Here is a 20,943-nt window from a genome sequence, read left to right on the forward strand (position 1 = left end):
TATATGTATTACAAGGAATTCATGTTATCGAATTTTATACAATATGCATCTTGAATTAAAAATTAAGACAATAAATTTAAGTTTATGGTGCGTAAATCAAAGATTGAAAATGTACAGTTTAATTTTCCTATTCTTTATAGACTAAATTAATTATCTACATTTAATTTTTAAACACATGATTATTTTTATTGTTCCATTAAATACAGCATGCTTATTGAAATCACATTAAATATGGAGTATAATTGATACAAAATCAGCACAACTTAAATCAGTCATCAGAATGAAGCTTTCTCTTCATTGATTATCCTATTATCTCAATTTTTTTTATATAATGATGGGTGTGTTCTATTCCCTTTTAAAATAATTAATTCTTATTTTTTTTAAAAAAGATAAATATCTAAACCGCGGTTTTGGCTTGGCTGGAATATCACTCGTCGACACAAAATTCTCCTGTACATATATGGAGTATATATAATATATATTTAAATAAATAAAAGAAACAAGTTGTATAATACGTTAAAAAAAATGAAGTAACAAGTTGTATATAAATACTCCCATTTTCTTCATATCTACCACCTTCTTGCAACTGAACATCAAGCTTCGGGTATTTCGGATAGCTCACTTTTTCTCAAAGGTAAATTCCTATCTCTCCCCCTTTCTGTATGATTGCTGCTTAATTCGAGCCAGAATTCTCAGTATTGCTCTCGCTGTAGTGTGGATTTTTGGATTATCAAATCGATTTGCAGTGAATGTTCTTTGCCGCAGTTATTTCAATTTAATTGGATTCGGTGTGTGCAATCCCCTTTGATTAGATTGAATTTGAATTTCTGTTTTATCCTGATTTTAGCTGGTATCAGTTAGGTTAGAACGCTGCGACTTTGGATTCGGGAACGAGGATATTGATTTGACAGGAGCGAATGGGTAAAAGCATGGATTTTGTTGAATGGCTAGGGCAAGACATGTCACTGAAGATCTTTATGTGTTTGGATGACCCTATCGATCTTCTTCGGACGAGTGCGGTTTCGCGGTCTTGGCGTGAGTTTGGTGAGTTCGCTTTCGCCAATTATGATCTACTTGTTTCATTTCATCAATGTTGATTTTGTGACCTTTGCCGTACATGTAACGACAATTGGGGTTAGAAACTTAGAATTGAATGAATTTTGCGGTTTATTTATCCAAACGGAGTTGCTAGAATGCTTATGCTTTTTGTTGTGTTGATTTTTCTGCAGTTATTGCTAATGGCTTATGTAAGGAGCTTTGTTTGAGGAAGTGTCCGGAAGCAGCAAGTTTTGCCCGTGTTGTTGTAACGAAGGAGTTTGTCGAACCTAGGGGAATTGCTGTGGAAGGTTCCGGTGAATTGGCTTGTCTGGAGAGAGAGCACAGAGTGTATGCATCCTTAGGTGGAGAGCTTATAACATCTGGCAAAGAAAGTTGCATAACGGATGCCGTCTGTGCGTCTAGTACGGATAACTATCCCGACGAAAGCATCAAGAATACTTTGGAACCAAGTGATAGGATTGGCCACAGGGCCTCGTATTGGTCGAGCAAGGGTGCGACTGATCCATCTGCTTCAGAGACATTGATTTATAAACTGGCTTCTCAGCTATGTCTGATCACTGAGTTTCGTGTGCATCCATTTCAAGGTAGTTCTATACCATTTTGTAACTTTCAATTCCCGATACATTGTTTGCTTCAGACTGATTGCTTGAATTTCTTCGATCAGCATATTTTCAGTTTGGCTTCCCCATATATTCACCCAAAGCTGTGAGGTTTCATATGGGCTATTCCAAGGACCCTCTGGAGATAGACGATGAAGAAGAAGATGAGTTCATGGATGTCAAAGAATACCGTGATGACATGTTTGTCTGGACATATAGCTCTCCAGAATTCCCAATGGCTCAGGTAACTTTCTTAGAGACTTCTTCGACTTGGCTCTTGTTTCTTTAGAATTTCAGGAATGCACTTGCTTGATTTCACGGAATAAAAAATCATAGATATGCTTAAGCGTTGATAAGCCTAGCTGTTTCCTTGGAATATTAAGGAAAGATTTGTCATATTAAGGATTCCTTTTTTTCTTTTACATGTTTGAAAGCATGGAATTCGTTGCTGACCTGGTTCTTTCGTAAATGGAATGTAGGATAATTCCTTGCAAGAGTTTAAGCTTCCCAAACCCATTCTGTGCATCGGAGGAATCCTTAAAGTGGAGCTGTTAGGCAGATTGCAGACTCAAGAAATGGACGGATTATACTATATATGGTAAAGCTGTTCTTTGCTCGATTTGCCTATTGCATTGCCAGATACCCACACATTCTCATTCCAAAAACCACATCTAAAAATTTGTTTATTGTGTCACAGCATCAATCATGTTCAAGTTATCGGACGATCACTCTCCCCTGTATTTAACGTGGAAATGATTGGAGACGGAGGAAAATGCACCCTCAAGTACAACCCTGTTATGAGATACACTTTTCCATCTGTAGACATCTCAGAAACGGAGTCAAGTAGCCGATCACATTTCCACAGGTTTAGTGAAAGCATTAGGAGCTGGGAGCAACTGATCCTCAACACATTCCGCGGTGCAGGACCTCTTATAGATGACTACGACTCTGATAATGAGTACCTCATTTAGTCACAGTTTTCCCGAGTGATACCATCCATTCTCGTATGCTTTTTTGCTTCTGTATCTCATGTACTTTGACATCTCTTGCTACATGAATAGGGAATGATCGTTTAAGTTTTCTTCAAAGAGGATTTTTGTGGTTTCAGGTAACTGATTCTATGACTCTCTGAGTGTATGGACACTCAAAAATGGTACTGTATAAAATAGGTCATATACTATGGGATTTTGAATTTTTTTTCTTACTCCTGAACTTGTTAAGAAAAATACTTGATGATTAATATCAAAGTCAATTGTGAAAGCTTATTCAGAGAGTCACAGCATACAGAGACACAAGAAAATGAAATATATATAGGTATTCAATCCATATGATTCACAAACCAAATACATGCTAGGAAAATAACAAACACCCCATAAATCTATGGAGGAGTATATGGAAACACTTAGCTACTCATATCAATTCAAAGAACACTAAAAATACAGACACCCCATAAATCAATGGAGGAGTTGATGATGATTTCGTAGCACAAATGCTTCATTTTATGATTATTTGGCTTCACCAAGTATGTGAAGATTCTGAACTATTCCCTTCGTCCCATTTTAAATAATGCATTTATTTTTTGGCATAAGATTTTATCTATGAAATATATCCGAAAAGTAAAATGCATCAACTAGAATGAGACATGACAACTATAATTGTATGGAGTAATCCGTATAATTTTAATACGATAAGGTGGCGTTCTATTGTCATGACTAATAATCATGAGACTATCCATGTAGGATTAAGTTGTGGGATTATTTTAGTTGGAGGGGGAGGCTATGACTAATTATCATGAGACTATCCATTTAGGATTAAATTGAGGGAGTCAATCTTATGAACCAAACATAATATTTACTACATATTTAATCATGAGATTAGTTTTGCCAATCGAACATCCCCTTAGATAAACTAGGTATATGATCAATTCCCAAAAAATATAACGTACATAAAGAAATAGTTTTGGGTAATATTCCAACACTGCAATTCTCAGTCCATCTACCAATTCATCGATCCTCGGAGAGCTGAGTTTCCGTCAAAGGTAAACCTCGTTTTTGGAATTATTGGATCGGTTTGCATATTAATTAGAAATCCAATTGCTATATTATCCTGATTTGAGCTGGTATCAGTTATTTAAATTTCACAAAATTGACAGACAGGAGGATCAACATGGATATTTTGAAATGGCTAGGGCAAGACATTTCAGTAAAGATCTTTACGTGTTTGGATGACCTTTTGATCTTTTTCGAACGAGTGCGGTTTCGCGGTCTTGGCGCGACCTTGGTGAGCTCGCTTTCGTCAATTATGTTGTTTTATCAATGTTATTCACCCTAGATATAGCAACAATTTAATGAATTTTGTATCTTGTTTATGAAAAAAGAGTGAGCTTTGTATTTTGTTTACGAAAAAGAGTGAGCTTGATTTTGGTGCAGTGATTGGTAAGAGAAATTTCGGAATAAGGGGTTAAATTCGCTGACCTTTCGTAATTAGGGGTTCAATTCGCTGGCCTTTCATAATTAGGGATCGAGGCATGCGTATTCTTCGGACTAAGGGATTTCTGATGTTTTATCTTATTTATGTTCATTTTTAATACTATTTCCCTCTAAACATTTATCAATTGCCTAAAGTATCCCCTTCAAACTTTTACCTAAATTCAATAAAATAAAATAAAAAAGAAATCAGCGCCGTTTTCTTCTAAATAATTTAGCGCCGTCTTGAAAGCGTTGGAAACGATACATACGATCATAAGAATTCCACTAGATTAAATTTTTACACACAATAAGTTTCACTTAGCTATGCTTTTAGTTTTTATCTTTGCATATTTGAAAACCTATTTTAGTTATAGAATCGAATTGAATTGCATTTTTATTAAGTGAGTTCATTTATCCATGTATGAAATTACTGCATGCATAGACAAATACGGCACAATATTATAATTATTTCTATATAGTTTAATTAACTTTGTAGAAATACGTGGGACGAACCAAAATGGAAAAGTGAAGTGGGACAAATTATGTGAGACGAACCGAAATGGAAATACGTGGTAAAAGTGAAGTGGGACAAATTATGTGGGACGAACCGAAATGAAAAAGTGGGACAATTAAAAAAAACGTCAGCACCGTTTTCCTGTAAATAGGATTTGCCCAACTGTTTTTTTTCTTCCTTTCCATATAACCTTTCCACAAGCACGCATCCACAGATGCAAACTGAAAACATTTATTTAATCATATGCAATCAAGAAACATTTATTTACTCATGAGTATTTTTTTCTAAGAAATCCAAAAACAAACATGTTCATATAGAAGAGCAACTGCCAAAACTCTTCTTACACGATTTCTTCCAAAAAAGGAATGAATTCAAAAAATCATAGTTTCACAAAATACTTCAAAAAAATCATAGTTTCACAAAGTACTTCGTCAAAATTATAGTTTCACAAAATACTTCCACAAAAGCATAGATCATCCATGGACATGTTCTTCAAAAGCATAATTCTTCAACATACATGATCACTAAATTGGCTTCCTTGGAGTGAGCTTCTTCTTCGCACATATTTTTACTGTATTTTCTTCTAGGTTTATGCTTTCCACTACCTCTATGCTGCAATCTACTAGGCTGAAATTTTTTTATACTAATGTCAGCATATAAAAAACAGTTGGCTCCATCCTACAAATTATACACAGTTAATTCTTCGTACCTCATTGGTTCTTCAACTGCCTCCTGACTTTGGCATGCACTGGCATGCATCCCACCTAAAGGTCGTCCCTTTGCACAACTCTTCCTGCAGCTCAAATAAATTAAACAAAAATAAGATTGAGATAATAAAATAAAGAGTAAGATGCAATTCCAAGTAATTACCTTTTCTTTGTTCCATTAAAAACACATTTAGCTGATGATTCCCTATGACCAAATTCTTTGCATTGCATACATTGAACCTGCCACATTCCTTTTGTCCTAGATTTGTTTCCCTTACCTTCCAAGCATCCCGGTATTCTATTTTTCCTCGGTCTCCCTGGAGCTCGTTTTTGCAAAGGAGGTAACACCTTGAAGCTAAGGTTCATGCTAGGCCACTGAGACTTGTCAGGAAATGGGCTAATTACTCCTGCATATGCTAGCCTAAATAAATTCACTGAAAAGTAAGGATGTAGGTAATCTTCCATTTTAGGATTTCTACGTGAAGTTATCACTGCTAATGCATGTGGGCAAGGTTTCCCTGAGACTTGCCACTCCCTACATGAGCAAGTGTGTTGCTCAAGATCCACCACTTGTCTAATTACCTTGTGTCTATCTGTGATCTCAGTCACCTCTGCCTCACCCATACCACCTACTTTAACCTTCAAGTGGCCCAATTGTCTACTAAGAACATTGAAATGACGAACAACAATTGGAAGCATAGTGTGGTCTCCCAATCTTTCACCTATATTTCTCCTCCTTGCATAGAGCTCCATGAACTTCGATCTCAGACTGTCAACTAGCTCGGCTATTGGAAGGTCCTTAAGGTCCTTCACCCACCTATTCCATACTTCTGCAATATTGTTTGTAACATAATCACATTTGATCTCTTCAGAAAATTTGCTCCTCATCCAAAGCAGTCTGTGATATGTCTCTAAGAAGGGTTGCACCTTGTCATTTGCTTCGTACATCTTGTGCATTAGGTGTTCATGATAAATTGGACAAAATGTCCTAGCTGCAGGATACATGTGTCAAAAAATTGTACCTTGAAACCTCTTAGAAAAATTCTCCATCAAGTGGAAAAAGCACTCTCTATGCTCTGCCAATGGAAACACTGCCTTCACAGCATTCTCCAACCCCTTGCATGCATCTGAACAAATAGCTAAATGACGTGGACTTCCAATTGCCTTCTTTAGCTGCTCCATAAACCAAATCCATTCTTCATTGGTCTCACTTTGAAACAATCCAAAAGCTACTGGAAATATCCAGTTGTGGCCATCTAACGCAGTTGCTGAAGCTAGTTGTCCATTCCATCTACCATTAAGAGTCGTTGCATCTACACTTAAATATGGCCTACACATATTTAGAAATCCATTGATACTAGGCTTGAAGCAACAAAAAAATCTTTGAAAGTACATCCCATCTTCGGTCTCTTTCAACCCTATCTCAACCACACTCCCTGGCATTTTAAGCTCAACCATTGCCTTAAAGTTAAACAAATCCTCAAAACTGTCTTCCCATGTTCCATACAATTTTTCACGTGCAATCTGCATACCTGCATATATAGTAGAATATTTAATTGTGGTTACGTACTTCTCCTGTAACTCAGTTTGCAACTTCTTTGCTCCCATGTTTGGATCTTTCTTTAAAAAAGAAATTGCCTTTTCTCCAACCCAATGATACGAGGTCATCTTAGTACTCACTCTACCAGTGGATGAACAAAAATGCTCTCCTTTATTCAAAGTAACCTATCCAGGGACACAAATATATTAGTAAGAAAATACACACATAATTAAAATGAGCAAATATTTAACTACATCAGTACGCATTATTAAATATACCTTGACATGCTTTTCTTTTTTCATCAACCTAGCAACAATTGACCACGGACAAGTCTTAGCTTTGCAGAAACCTCTGAACAAATTTGGATTGGATTTCTCTGTTACTAGTTCAAATTGAGTCTTTATAGCATGTTGCTTCACTGCTCTCCTGAAATCATTCATATTTGCATATATGGTTCCAACATCCATTGGAGGGTCTTCCATATCATGAAATACAGTCTCTTCGTTCGGAATATGATCATCAACTGTTATGTCCATTATCTCATCAACAATTGGATCAGACTTCATTTTCTCTACCGCATCACTAGGTTTCTCTGAGGTTAGATCAACAAAAGCAAACATTGTTTCTTCATCCATCAAGCTCTCAGGAGCACCAATTTGTGATTATTCAAGTGGAATAATTTCTATACTGTCCCAATCAATGGTATCAATTTCATCTATGTGATCCATCCTACCAAATAACAAAAGAACTAAATATATCAAAATTTTCAACATAATTATATAAGTTCCAAACAAATATGTATGTATATATAAACAAACGTATATATACGTATTGTATGTGTATGTTTTCTGCCACAAACAAACGTGTACTATGTTCTGCTCCACAAAATTTCAACAAGTGTATGTCAAATTTTCCAATTACGTAAGCTAAGTAATATCAAAACACTAATATATTCAATCTCTCTACTTTTGAGACTTGTATATAAGGCAGAAAAAACAAAAACCATGTACATATGCATATTATATATAGCACAGTATGTAACAAAACAAAATTTAAGTATATATGTATATTGCATATACACACAAAACAGAAATACGTACTCCATATGTGTAGTTTGAATTCCTTGCAGAATCACAGCTATTTTGCGTTAAAGAGACGGATGAGAAAGGTAGAGGCAAAGGCGGCGAATAGTCGAGGCACCCGTTAAGTAAGGAAAAGAGGCAATGAAGGCAGTGAAGAACGGAGGCGCCGTGTTGGGGAGAGGAGAAGGGTGGAGGCAGGTTTTTATGAAAAAGGCGGGTGATTTGGGAGAGATTACAAGACGACGCTAAATTATTTAGAAGAAAATAGCGCTGATTTCTTTTTTTGTTTATTTTTATGAATTTAGGTAAAAGTTTGAAGGGGTAATTTAGGCAATTGATAAATGTTTAGAGGGAAATAATATTGAAAAAGAACTTAAATAAGATAAAACATCAGAAATCCCATATTCTGAAGAATACGCATGCCTCGATCCCTAATTACGAAATGCCAGCGAATTGAATCCCTAATTACGAAAGGTCAGCGAATTTAACCCCTTATTCCGAAATTTCTCGATTGGTAATGGCCTATGTAAGAAGCTTTGTTTGAGGAAGTTTCCGGAAGCGGCATGTTTTGCCCGTGTTGTTGTAGCGAAAGACATTAGGGAAACCGGCCTGGAGAGGGAGCACAGAGTGTATGCATCATTAAGTAGAAATCTCATCACTTCTGGCAGAGAAAGTTGCATAACGGATGCTGTCTGTGCGTCTAGCACCGATCGCTATCCAGATGAAAGCATCAAGAATACTCTGGAACACATGAAAGGACTTCTCACGGGCCCTCGTATTGGTCGAGCAACGGTGCAACTCATCCCTCTGGTTCAGAGACATTGATTTATAAACTGGCTTCTCAGCTATGTTTGATCACCGAGTTACAGGTGCATCCATATGAAGGTAGTTATATACCGTTTTGTTGTATCTTTCAAAATTCCCGATCCATTGCTTGAATTTCTTCGATCAGCATATTTTCATGAGGACTTCGCCACATATTCACCCAAAGCTGTGAGGTTTCACCTGGGCTATTCCAAGGACCCTCTGGAGATAGATGATGAAGAAGCAGATGAGTTCATGGTTCCCAAGGAATACCATGAGGAAATGTTTGTCTGGTCATATAGCTCTCCAGAATTCGCAATGGCTCAGGTTAACTTTTACAGATTTCTTCACTTTCGCCCCTTGTTTGATTTCATGCAGAAGATGTTTCCTTTTTCTTGTAGGTTCTCGTTCTAGGACTGGCCATTTTAGTTGTTTATGTATTGCATTGAAGCTGACTCGGTTCGTTAATGGACTATAGGAAAATGTATTGCAAAAGTTTAAGCTTCCCAAAGCCATTCTTTGCATTGGAGGAATGCTTAAAGTGGAGCTGTTAGGAAGATTGCAGATTGCAGAATTGGACGAGTTATACTATATATGGTAAGTTGTTATTTCCTCGAATCGTTTGGAGGAGATGTCTAAAAATTGGTTAATTGTGTCACAGCATCAATCATGTTCAAGCTATTGGACTACCACTCTCCCATGTATTTGACGTGGAAATGATTGGCGACAGAGGAAAATGCACCCTCAAGTACAATCCTCTGTAGATAGTCGATACACGACTATGACTCTGATAATGAGTATCTCAAATAGTCATAGTTTTCCCGAGTGATACCATCCATCCTCGTATGCTTTTTGCTTCTGTATCTCATGTACTTTGACATCTCTTGCTACTTGAATAGAGAATGATCGTTTAGAGCATCTCCAATGCTATTAGGCCAGCCATAGGCTAGCCACTCTCTCTTCCTGCCACGTCAGCAGCACTGAAAATCCACCTGCCACATCAGATTTAGGCCAGCCATAGGCCAGCCGCAAAAAAAATAATTCAAAATATACTACATTTACGGAATTAAAATTACGATTAAATTACGGAATTAAATTTACGAGACATATACGGGAAAATTCATTAATTACATTTAAAAAGGTACATAGATAAAAAAAAAATACATTTAAAAAGATACATAATAAAGAAAAAAAACTATCGCCGTGCAGTCCTCCGTGCCCACAACTCTTCAATTATATCCTTTTGGAGTTGAATATGAGCATCCACTTGGCGCATGTTGGCAAATTCCTTGAGGCGACCGGCTTCATCGAGAGGTATCCCCTGTCGTACACTAGGGGTGGCCGTTCCGTGGCTTGGATCGGCTTCATCGTCATTGGCCCAACTAGTCAGTTGTACGCCTTCGTCTTCGACGATCATGTTGTGCAGGATAATGCAGGCGTACATTATTTGGGATACGCATGTGACATCCCACAAACGCGTTGAACCCTTAATTGCCGCCCATCGAGACTGGAGCACACCAAATGCGCGCTCCACGTCCTTGCGCGCCGACTCCTGTCATTCCGCAAAGTAGGCCTTCCTTTCATCACTTGTTTGCCTGATCGTCTACACAAAGACAGGCCACCGAGAGTATATCCCATCCGCCAAGTAGTAGCCCATATCATGTCGGTTGCCGTTGGCCACAAATGAGACGGCTGGACCGACGCCCTGGCACTTCTCGTTGAAGAGGGGAGACGAGTTCAGGACGTTGAGGTCGTTGTTCGACCCGGCTACTCCAAAATACGCATGCCAGATCCACAGCCGGTAATCAGCTATGGCCTCGAGGATTATCGTGGGATTCTTTGACTTGTAGCCGGTCGTGTAGGCCCCCTTCCAGGCAGTCGGACAGTTCTTCCACTCCCAATGCATACAATCTATGCTGCCTAACATCCCGGAGAACCCATGCTTCTCCCCGTGCATCTGCATCAAATTCTGACAATCTTCGGGAGTAGGGTTTCGAAGGTACTGCTCACCGAAAATGTTTATCACGCCCCCACAGAAATTCTTCAGACATTCCAGGGCTGTCGACTCACCGATGTGGAGGTACTCATCCCACATGTCTGCCGCGCCTCCGTAGGCCAACTGCCTGATTGCCGCCGTGCACTTTTGAATAGGGGTGTGGCCGGGCCTGCCAACCGCATCGTGCCTAAAGCGGAAACACAGATATCGATGCTCTAATGCGCCAACGATACGCATAAACAACTCCCTGCGCATTCTAAAACGCCGCCGGAACATGTTGGCAGGAAACCGCGGGTTCTCTAAAAAGTAGTCGTCGTACAGCCGCTGATGTGCAGCGTGATCCCGATCAATCACTGCTCGGCGGTGGATAACCGGTGGAGGGCGAGGTATCGCCTGCTGTTCCACCCTACGCATGTACCGCTCCATCTCGCGGTTCATGTAGGCCTCCATAGCCTCGTTCATCCTCCGTTCGTACTCCTCAGCATCCCCACCACTACCACCACTGCTACCTCCCGTGTTACTCATCGCTCGATGATGCTCTTGTACAGAAAGTTAGAGAGAGAGAAAACTCGTTAAAACAAGCGGTGCAAATGAAAATGAAACTAAAATCGCGTTTATATAGGTTTAAAAAAAAAAAAAAAATTTAAAAATCGTCGTTGGCCGATCGGGCCGCCACAATGGCGGCCAGCGCATCCGGCAGCCACACGCAATCGACTAGCCTTGACCGGTTTTTTCGCCGAAAATCGGCTGGCCTACTCTAATGATTCGGCTAGCCGATCGGCTAGCCACGTCAATCGGCTAACCTACCATTGGAGATGCTCTTAAATTTTCTGGAAAGAGGATTTTTTGTTTTGTTTCAGGTACTGTTACTGACACAAATGGTATAAAAGAAGTCATATACTCCTATGGAATTTTGATCTTTCTAAAATACTTGATGATTAATGAATATCCTATGGGTTTAGTTTATATGTTTGTTTTGGTCAGTGATGTTACTCTATTGGGTGAAGAACATCAAAGTCAATCATGAAAGCTTATTCAGAAAGTCACAGCATAAAGAGAGACATAAGAAAATGGAATCTTACCTAAAATACAAATTATTTTTTGAATTTTAAACTCGAATTTTAGAATATATAATCCATACCAAAATAAACCTGAATTCATCCACTCAAGTATCTAAACTCTAGTGTGGAGACCGGGCTACATTTTTTATCCAAAAAGAGAAATAAATTGTGTGATCAATTCCCGTAAAAAAGAAAAGTTGTAAAAAAAAATACTATTTCCTCAATATTATTATCATAATAGTGAAGTTATTTCCATTTTTAATAAAAGACGATACATTTTCTTTTTCACTTATTTCACTTTTTTACCTTTTTACTTTCTGTATTTATCTATCTCTGTTTTTCATTTCCTATTTATTCTTAATTCTTATAGAGGGAGTAACCAAGTAGTGCATGTATAAATACACATATGCATTGTATGAAGACATCATCTTCTCTCCACAATCCACATTCCACATTCCACATCTGCCTATTGAGTATTGACAACTGAGCATCAATCTTCGGGTTTTTCAGGAGAGCCGACTTTCCGTCAAAGGTAATCAATCTCTCTTTCTCCTTCTCCATTCAGAATTATCAGTATTGATCTCGCTGTAGTGTGGATTTTTTGGAATTATTCTATGATTTCTATCGGTTTGCAGTTAAACAGAAATTCAATTGTTGAGCTGGTATCAGTTACTTAAATTTCACAACAAGGATAATTCGACAGGGTCAATTCAAATGGGTGAAAGCATGGATTTTGTTAAATGGCTAGGGCTAGACATGTCACTGAAGATCTTCACGTCTTTGGATGACCCCATTGATCTTCTCCGGACGACTGCGGTTTCGCGGTCTTGGCGCGACTTTGGTGAGCTCAATTATCCTATGTAGTTGTTTCATCAATGTTGATTTCCACCGTAGACCTAGCTGCAATTTGATGAATTTTGTATTTTATTTATTAAAAGGGTGGGCTTGATTTTGCTTCAGTGATTGGTAATGGCCTGTGTAAGAAGCTTTGTTTGAGGAAGTGTCCGGAAGTGGCTAGTTTTGCCCGTGTTGTTGTAGTTGAACCTAGGGGAACCGGTGTGGGAGGTTCCGGTGAATGGGATTGTCTGGAGAGGGAGCACAGAGTGTATGCATCCTTAGGTAGAGAGCTTACCACTTCTGACAGAGAAAGTTGCATAACAGAAGCTGTATGTGCGTCTAGTACGGATCGCTATCCAGACGAAAGCATCAAGAATACTCTGGAACCAAGTGATGGGAATTTTCAAGGGGCTTTGTATTGGTCAAGCAAGGGTGCGACTGATCCCTCTGCTTCAGAGACATTGATATATAAACTGGCTTCTCAGCTATGTCTGATCACTGAGTTACATGTGCATCCATTTCAAGGTAGTTATTCGCCATTTTGCGCTAACTTTCAATTCCCGACCCAATGTTTGCTTGACTGATTGCTTGAATTTCTTCAATCAGCATATTTTCAGTTTGGCTTCCCCATATATTCACCCATAGCTGTGAGGTTTCATATGGGCTATTCCAAGGATCCTCTGGAGATAGACGATGAAGAAACAGAATACCATGATGAAATGTTTGTATGGACATATAGCTCTCCAGAATTCCCAATGGCTCAGGTAACTTTCTGGGAGATTTCTTCGATTTCGCTCTTGTTTTCTGCGTTGATGAGCCTAGCTGTTTCCTTTTTCTCATAGGTTTTTGGGTTAAATTTTTGTCATATTAAGGAAGTTGGCAAGTTATTCTTTCTAGGACTGGCCATATTAGTTGTTTATGTATCACATATCTTGATCAATTTCTCTATCATGTTTTGATGCATGGAATTCGTTTTGTTAATGGATCGTAGTAAAATGTATTGCAAAAGTTTAAGCTTCCCAAACCCATTCTTTGCATTGGAGGAATCCTTAAAGTGGAGCTGTTAGGAAGATTGCAGACTCAAGAAACGGACGGATTATACTATACATGGTAAAGCTGTTCTTTCCTCGAATCGCATAGTTTTTACCAATTAGAAATTCCTACTGCATTGCCTTTGGAGGAGGACGCATTCTCATTCCAATAAATTCGTTTATCGTGTCACAGCATCGATTATGTTCAAGCTACTGGACTACCACTCCCCCCTGCATTTGAGGTGGAAATGATTGGCGACGAAGGAAAATGCACCCTCAAGTACAACCCCTCTGTAGACATCTCAGAAACGGAGTCAAGTAGCCATGGTGCAGGACCTCTAATAGACGACTACTACTACTACGACTCTGATAATGAGTATCTCAATTAGTCACAGTTTTCCTGATTGATATACCATCCATCCTCGTATGATTTTCGATTCTGTATCTCATACCCTTTGACATCTTTTGCTACTTAGATAGGGAATGATTGACTGATTCTGATACACCAGAGTGTATGGACACAAAATGGTGTAAAATACTAGGTCACATACTATGTATTTTTGATTTTTTATTACTTGTGAACTTGTTAAGACCACTGATTAATACTGGTTAGTGATATAACTCAATTGGTATACACTTCGATGAAATAGCATTTGAGAGACTTATACACTTCTTTTTGACATAATTTTTGTTCGAAATGTTCTTTCATCATTTTGGCCCTTTTGCAATGGAGTCGTATCATTTGAGAGACTTTTGACCTATTTCTTTGACATCATCAACTGAAAACCCCCTTTCACCCACACCAATTATTGGACTTCTTATGCTATAAATCTATCATGTGTTAGAATGAATTATCACAAATAATTACCATGTGGATAAATTATGTAAAGTTAAAACATCCAATGGTCAAGAAATTTCGATGAGTGTTCTAATTGTAACCATTCAATATTTATGTAGTATTTGTTTGAAACATTAAAGATGAACAATGGTTAGGACAATTTCCTTGCGAACACAGATTAGAGTTCGACTCACAATTTTTCATGAATAATATTGATCGATTAACTTATTAATTGCTTCTTATTTCGGTTCTTGTCCCATGTGTTGGGGTGGTTTGGTTTCTAGTAAATCAAATACAAACGAGGCCGGTCGGATTATAACTGAACCTGAAAGACCGAAATTCTAGATCAAAATTGGCGCGTGGATTAAAGGGTGGCATCAACCTAAATCTAGAACTACAGGGACCACTTTGAAATGAATCCCAAAAGTGAAGGATGTTTATGCAAATCTGCAATGTCAAAGGCGTTTCGGTAAAACCTCTGCAGTTGTAAGTTGGAAAAACCCTCAGCAGTTTATGCATTCCTCTCTCTGGTGGCGCATCCCCTTATCCCTCCGCCGCCTCCCGCCGCCCACCGATCTCCGTCGCCGCTTTTTCCACCCGATGGGGGAACCCGCCGCCGCCAGACAGCCAGCATTCGCCAAAGACGAATCGTATCTTCAATCCGTCACCCCCAAACGCATTGCCCTCTTCGAATCACTCCAAAATGAGCAGAAGCTCAAGCGAATGGCGCTTGCCGACGAGAAAATCCTGTAATTTCCGCTATCAATTCTCCTTTTTGCGTTTATGTAGCTGTTGACTTTCCATTTCTAGCTTGCTTGACGCTATGAGTGTAGGATTACGTTGCCGGATGGGAAGGTTAAGGAAGGGAAGAAATGGAACACCTCGCCGTTTGATGTGGCGAAGGAGATTTCTAAGAGCTTGGCGTCGAACGCGCTGATTGCTAAGGTGAATGGGGTGTTGTGGGATATGAATCGGCCTCTGGAGGAAGATTGCAAGCTTGCGCTGTTTACTTTTGACACCGACGAAGGGCGTGATACGTTCTGGCATTCGAGTGCGCACATTCTTGGCGAAGTAAGACTCCACGAGCCTCATGGTTTTGTTTATTGAAAGATATGAGTTTGTTTGATCTGATCACGAATCATGTTATTGGTTTGGGTTTTTTCCAGTCATTGGAGCAGACATATGGATGTAGACTGTGCATTGGCCCTTGTACCACCAGAGGGGAGGTGAATTTTGTGATTTTCCTTACGGCCTTGCTATCTCACACAGCTTATGCCGAACTGACTCAATAATTTGCAGGGATTTTACTATGATGCATTTTATGGCGATTTGGGATTGAACGAGGAGCACTTCAAAAATATTGAAGCAGCTGCCAAGAAAGCTGTTGATGTATGAGCTCTCTTTTACTCTTAAAAAATAAATATAAGATTTGTATGGTAGTTAACTTAAGTAGTTACTTGGTCCTATGCTGTTATCTGTGACATGCATTTGTGCTGGTAACTTAGTTGCTTCGACATTGACTTGTCTTTTCCTCGTCCACCTCTTTACCTATATAGTATGTGTGTATACCGTTTTGTTTTACATTTCAGGGTAATCAACTAATCAAAAATGCTCCTTTTGCATTAGGAAAAACAACCTTTCGAGCGTATTGAAGTCACAAGGCAACAGGCCATCGATATGTTCTCTGATAATCCTTTTAAGGTCATTATACTCCTATATATCTACGTATTTCTATTCTTTGAATTAGCTCTATGCCACTTGTTTATGACTTTTTTTTCCTATCCTTTCATCAGGTTGAAATTATTAAAGATTTACCTGAAGATAAAACCATAACGGTATACAGATGTGGTCCTTTGGTTGATCTGTGTCGTGGACCACACATACCAAGTACTGCTTTTGTGAAAGCGTTTAGTTGCTTGAAGGTGGGATCTGCCGTCTATTGGAAGTAAATGCTTGCAGTCAATAAAATTGTTCATTTTTTTTTTCTGTATAATTAGGCATCATCTGCATATTGGCGTGGAAATAAAGACCGTGAGAGCTTGCAGCGGGTTTATGGCATATCTTTTCCCGACCAAAAGCGTTTAAAGGTAACATATTTTTACTTTTCTGTTACTCTGTTCACTGTAAGAAGGTGATAACTGTTTGTATTATCAATGTCTCTTGATGTGCTTAGTTGTAATCCTTTCAGGAATATAAGGCCATGATTGAAGAAGCTAAGAAATATGACCACAGAGAACTCACAAAAAAGCAAGAACTTTTCTTTTTTCACCCTCTAAGGTAAAATTTTGAGCTACATTACATATTTTGAATCTTGATCTTAATTCAGGATTTTAAATAGATTTCTTTTTCATGCAAGATAGCCCGGGTAGCTGTTTCTTTCTGCCTCATGGTTCTCGAGTTTGCAACAAGTTGCTGGAATTTATACGGAGTCAGTACTGGAAGAGAGGTTATGAGGAGGTTAGACTTTAATGGTGACAAGGATGCATTTGGATTTGTTGCCATAAAAGTTCTCGATTCATAACCACATATTGCTTGAAATCGTTAGGTTTGGACTCCAAATATGTACAATATGCAGCTGTGGGAAACATCTGGTCATGCTGCAAACTACAAGGAAAATATGTTTGTGTTTGAGGTTAGATTATGGTTTTTGGAAGATCATTTGTACTCTATTAATTTTTGTTGGTAATTTGGGGTTGGACTTTTGGTTGCATCTGCTAAATTTGATGTAGCATATGTTTTGATGTTATTGCAGGTAGAGAAGCAAGAATATGGACTCAAGCCAATGAACTGCCCTGGTCATTGTTTAATATTTGATCATAGAGTGCGTTCATATAGAGGTGGGCCTCTTTCCTTTTTATTACCTTTTTTTTTACTTAGTTGACTATTATGGATGTGCCGTCAACTGATCAACCTGCAGTTGTGGAAAGTCTTATCCATCTGCAATCCATGTTATTAGCGGTTATTAATTTACTATATTAATTTTGGTTTGGGGCTGCGTAATTAACTAATGGAAAATAATATCGTATAAGTTGAATTATCATTGCTTTGCTTCCTGTTATATCTAGTGGTTACATCAACTTTATGCCTGTAATAGCCACTATCTGCATTTCATTGGTCGTGTATGAATGCTAACCATCTTGCTATTACTGTTACGTATTGAGAAACTTTCGTATAAGATTTCATGCTTACTATGTCTCCTAGTGCTCTTTTACATGGAGCTCTTACATGTAGTTCATTTGTCAATAGATCCTCACAATTTACATTTGCAACTTTTGCAGAGCTTCCACTACGCCTGGCTGATTTCGGGGTTCTGCATCGCAATGAGGCAAGTGGTGCTCTAACTGGGTTGACCCGTGTGAGGCGGTTTCAGCAGGTATATACCTAAAACCTTCTTGTGAAAAGTGATTGAGAAGGAACTTGGTGATCTTGTAAACCACTTGCTTGTCCTGCGTCTATTCTTACATCTATCTCATTTTTAACTACTGCTTGTGTTCTATAATAAGGTCCTTGGTTTTCTGTCTATTGGTCTAATAAAGTTTGCCTACATGAAGCTTGATAATTTAGCTTAGTTATATAGTAGTACTATAGTTTATTAGTAGATGCGATTTTTTGTGAGTAGTTGTGGAGATCTGACTCTAAGGTCTTGATGCAGGATGATGCTCATATCTTCTGCAGGGAGTCTCAAGTAAGATCAATTATCTGGCTCTGTATTAGTTTTTTCATTTTGGTACAAAATCTTCTGTCTGACTTTTACCATAATTTTAACAGATTAAGGATGAAGTCAAGGGTGTCATAGAATTTATCAGTTGTGTTTATGAAATATTTGGCTTCACTTTTGACCTGAAGTTATCGACGGTATGAATCCCAACAGTTCTTAATTAAAATACAATTGTGTTCAGGACTTTGCTTGCTTCACGAGCTACAATATGTTTGTGTTCAGTGCACAAACCTGAAGTACAGTTCTCCCTTAGTTAGTCATTGTAGTTCTAATTTCTATTCACCTTCAGGTCTCTCCCTGCAAAAATAAAATAGTACTACTCCATATATGAAGTACAAAGCACATGTTAGATGAAAGAGAATCTGAAATTAGTTGTTTGTTCATGTCGCACTCCTTTTACACTTTGCTTTAGTGGTCAGACTTAATTGACTGTGGCTAATGTACAGGATCTTATTTTAATATTTGTCCAATATCTTGTAGAGGCCAGAGAAATATCTGGGAAATGTAGAAACATGGGAAAGGGCTGAAACTGCTCTTACAGAGGCACTAAATGAGTTCGGGAAGCCCTGGGAGGTTAGTTTCTTATGAGCTGATATTGCTTTGCGAAACAAATTTTGGTCCACTCTTAAATCATGTTTTTTAGAAAAAGTGATTACATTTCTATGTCTCCATACATTTCAACTTTGTCAACTATTTCTAGAACTGATATTAGATATTTTTATTAGATAAATGAAGGTGATGGAGCGTTTTATGGGCCGAAGATAGATATCAGTGTTTCTGATGCAATGAGAAGAAAATTCCAGTGTGCAACATTGCAGGTTTATTTTATAACCTCCTTTTCCTTATCTTATCATGTAAATGAATAAGTAAATGATTTAGCGAACTTTACTTGCAGAAAATTACCCACCCAAACTAAGGTTAAGATGTATAACCTTCAAGTACTACCATATTCAATAATGTTTTGGACCTTTTGGTAGATAAAATAAAACTATTAAGTTATAGACAACAACTGTTATTCTTGGAAACAGAAGTGATGTTTGTGGATGGGTTTCTGTGAGGAAAAACCATACAATTAAAAGCTAAAAGCTTATTGGCCGAATATGAGGTTTTGCTAAAACTGTGCTTGAAAATCTCTTAAGCTGCCCTAGGACCAGGCATTTTGGCATGCATGAGGCATGTGGGTATGGACGTATGGTCCCTTATATTTTGTATCACGCAGAAAAAATGTGATGCATCTTAATCTAGGTATGGATATTTGATCGAGTATTCTACTGTTTCAGTTGGACTTTCAACTCCCTGCGCGTTTCAACTTGTCTTACTCCACTGAAGATGAAAGCAAGACCGAAACACCTGTAATGATTCACCGAGCAATTCTTGGTTCTGTTGAACGAATGTTTGCTATACTCTTGGAGCACTACAAGGGGAAGTGGCCTTTTTGGCTAAGCCCACGCCAAGCAATAGTATGCCCTGTTTCTGACAAATCCCTGCCTTATGCCCTAGAGGTTAGTTGCTGGCTTTGTGACAAATATGAGACTCAGAAATTTAACACCAGTTGCTTATTTTCCCTCCTTTTTACTCCACCCCTCGCTACCCATTCTTTTTGGTTTGCATGTATGTGATATGCAGATTCTCTAGGTGATTGTGATCCTTATGCTTGAGATAGTTAAGGGTTTTATTCACGATCAAATTTTCATTGATTGTAGATACGAGATCGGATACACGGTGCTGGGTATTATGTTGATGTTGACACAACTGACAGGACAATTAATAAAAAGGTGCGTAGATATCCATTATCTTCATCAAAATGTTGAACTGTTAGTGTTGTTTTACTCTTATAATGACCAGTAAACTCATAGGGTTTCATTAGAAGTGTTCAGGCTGAAGTTTGACTTTTGTAGTCTCTTTAAGCCAGGATGATATGTATAGTATACTAAAAGTTGGTTTTGGGTGATTGTAGGTACGAGAAGCTCAATTGGCTCAGTACAACTATATCTTAGTTGTTGGGGAGAAAGAAGTTGGAACTGGACAGGTGTGCATCTAACTTTAGAATATACACTTATTTTCAAGTCATGCTATTGAATAGCAAGTCTGTGTACTTACTCAATGCTCGCACCCTAATTAATACGATTTCCTATGTTTCTTTGCTGCAACCGTATAGTGGTTTATCTTTTCCGGATTGCTAGATTGGGGCTATACTTGACAAAATTGCAAATTTTATGTCTTGTCGAGTACATTCAAACCGGGCTCGTTAGATCCTTTATCATGCCAATTTTTGTAACTTATTTCTTATATACTCGCATGTCTTCAGGTGGCTGTGCGAGTCAGAGACAAAAATGAAGCTCCCCTGAAGAATATTGAAGATCTTCTCCTACAATTTAAGGACGAGGTTGCGTCGTATAGATAGTCAGCTTTCGTACCCAGCAGATGACAGAATTGATGTCCATTGTAATGCCCTTTTTGAAAGTATGAAAGAAAAACAAGACCATATCAAAGTATAAACAAGAAAAACAGTTTGTGTTGTTTATTACCTAATTCAAGGTATAACATGTTGGTTTCCTTTGTTGTTAGTAACCGTGCCTTAATATTTGAGCTTTTATCATCACCTCAGTGTTAAATCTGTGCTATTCCTCCATCTCAAATAGATCATCTCTTGGAACTCAATAAACTGCAGAAAATCTGGATTTTGAAT

General features: G+C 38.3%; 2 protein-coding genes and 2 pseudogenes across 6 annotated transcripts; all 4 read left to right on the forward strand.

The window, feature by feature from the left end:
• The first annotated feature begins 510 nt into the window (after window positions 1-510).
• On the forward strand, window positions 511-2,862 carry LOC148930679 (F-box protein At4g00755-like). 3 transcript variants are annotated; one of them, XM_089067358.1, is made up of 6 exons: window positions 511-634; window positions 848-1,044; window positions 1,230-1,643; window positions 1,724-1,902; window positions 2,138-2,256; window positions 2,356-2,862. In XM_089067358.1, the coding sequence occupies exons 2-6, from the start codon at window positions 918-920 to the stop codon at window positions 2,627-2,629; spliced, it is 1,113 nt and encodes a 370-aa protein (XP_088923484.1). In that variant the 5' UTR covers window positions 511-634; window positions 848-917; the 3' UTR covers window positions 2,630-2,862. The 3 variants fall into 3 exon arrangements, with proteins under 3 accessions (XP_088923484.1, XP_088923485.1, XP_088923486.1); XM_089067359.1 differs by having other exon boundaries at window positions 523-634; window positions 858-1,044; XM_089067360.1 differs by having other exon boundaries at window positions 556-634; window positions 862-1,044.
• An 875-nt stretch (window positions 2,863-3,737) lies between these two features.
• On the forward strand, window positions 3,738-9,537 carry LOC148930680 (F-box protein At4g00755-like; annotated as a pseudogene).
• Window positions 9,538-12,221: 2,684 nt separating this feature from the next.
• On the forward strand, window positions 12,222-14,334 carry LOC148930681 (F-box protein At4g00755-like; annotated as a pseudogene). The gene is made up of 6 exons (XR_016136347.1): window positions 12,222-12,362; window positions 12,534-12,671; window positions 12,791-13,192; window positions 13,274-13,431; window positions 13,659-13,777; window positions 13,892-14,334. The product of XR_016136347.1 is annotated as an F-box protein At4g00755-like (transcript).
• Window positions 14,335-15,013: 679 nt separating this feature from the next.
• Window positions 15,014-20,821, forward strand: LOC148930682 (threonine--tRNA ligase, mitochondrial 1-like). 2 transcript variants are annotated; one of them, XM_089066866.1, is made up of 20 exons: window positions 15,015-15,285; window positions 15,370-15,607; window positions 15,703-15,762; window positions 15,836-15,925; window positions 16,163-16,237; window positions 16,330-16,458; window positions 16,534-16,623; window positions 16,725-16,813; window positions 16,897-16,993; window positions 17,082-17,168; window positions 17,289-17,373; window positions 17,815-17,909; window positions 18,189-18,221; window positions 18,305-18,391; window positions 18,735-18,827; window positions 18,980-19,072; window positions 19,535-19,756; window positions 19,958-20,029; window positions 20,212-20,283; window positions 20,563-20,821. In XM_089066866.1, the coding sequence occupies exons 1-20, from the start codon at window positions 15,050-15,052 to the stop codon at window positions 20,656-20,658; spliced, it is 2,139 nt and encodes a 712-aa protein (XP_088922992.1). In that variant the 5' UTR covers window positions 15,015-15,049; the 3' UTR covers window positions 20,659-20,821. The 2 variants fall into 2 exon arrangements, with proteins under 2 accessions (XP_088922993.1, XP_088922992.1); XM_089066867.1 differs by lacking the exon at window positions 18,305-18,391 and having other exon boundaries at window positions 15,014-15,285.
• Window positions 20,822-20,943: the final 122 nt, after the last annotated feature.

This window comes from Salvia hispanica, chromosome 3 (assembly GCF_029641045.1).
Source record: "Salvia hispanica isolate PSC_SH4W2 chromosome 3, Shi_PSC_v1, whole genome shotgun sequence".
Taxonomy (NCBI): domain Eukaryota; kingdom Viridiplantae; phylum Streptophyta; class Magnoliopsida; order Lamiales; family Lamiaceae; genus Salvia; species Salvia hispanica.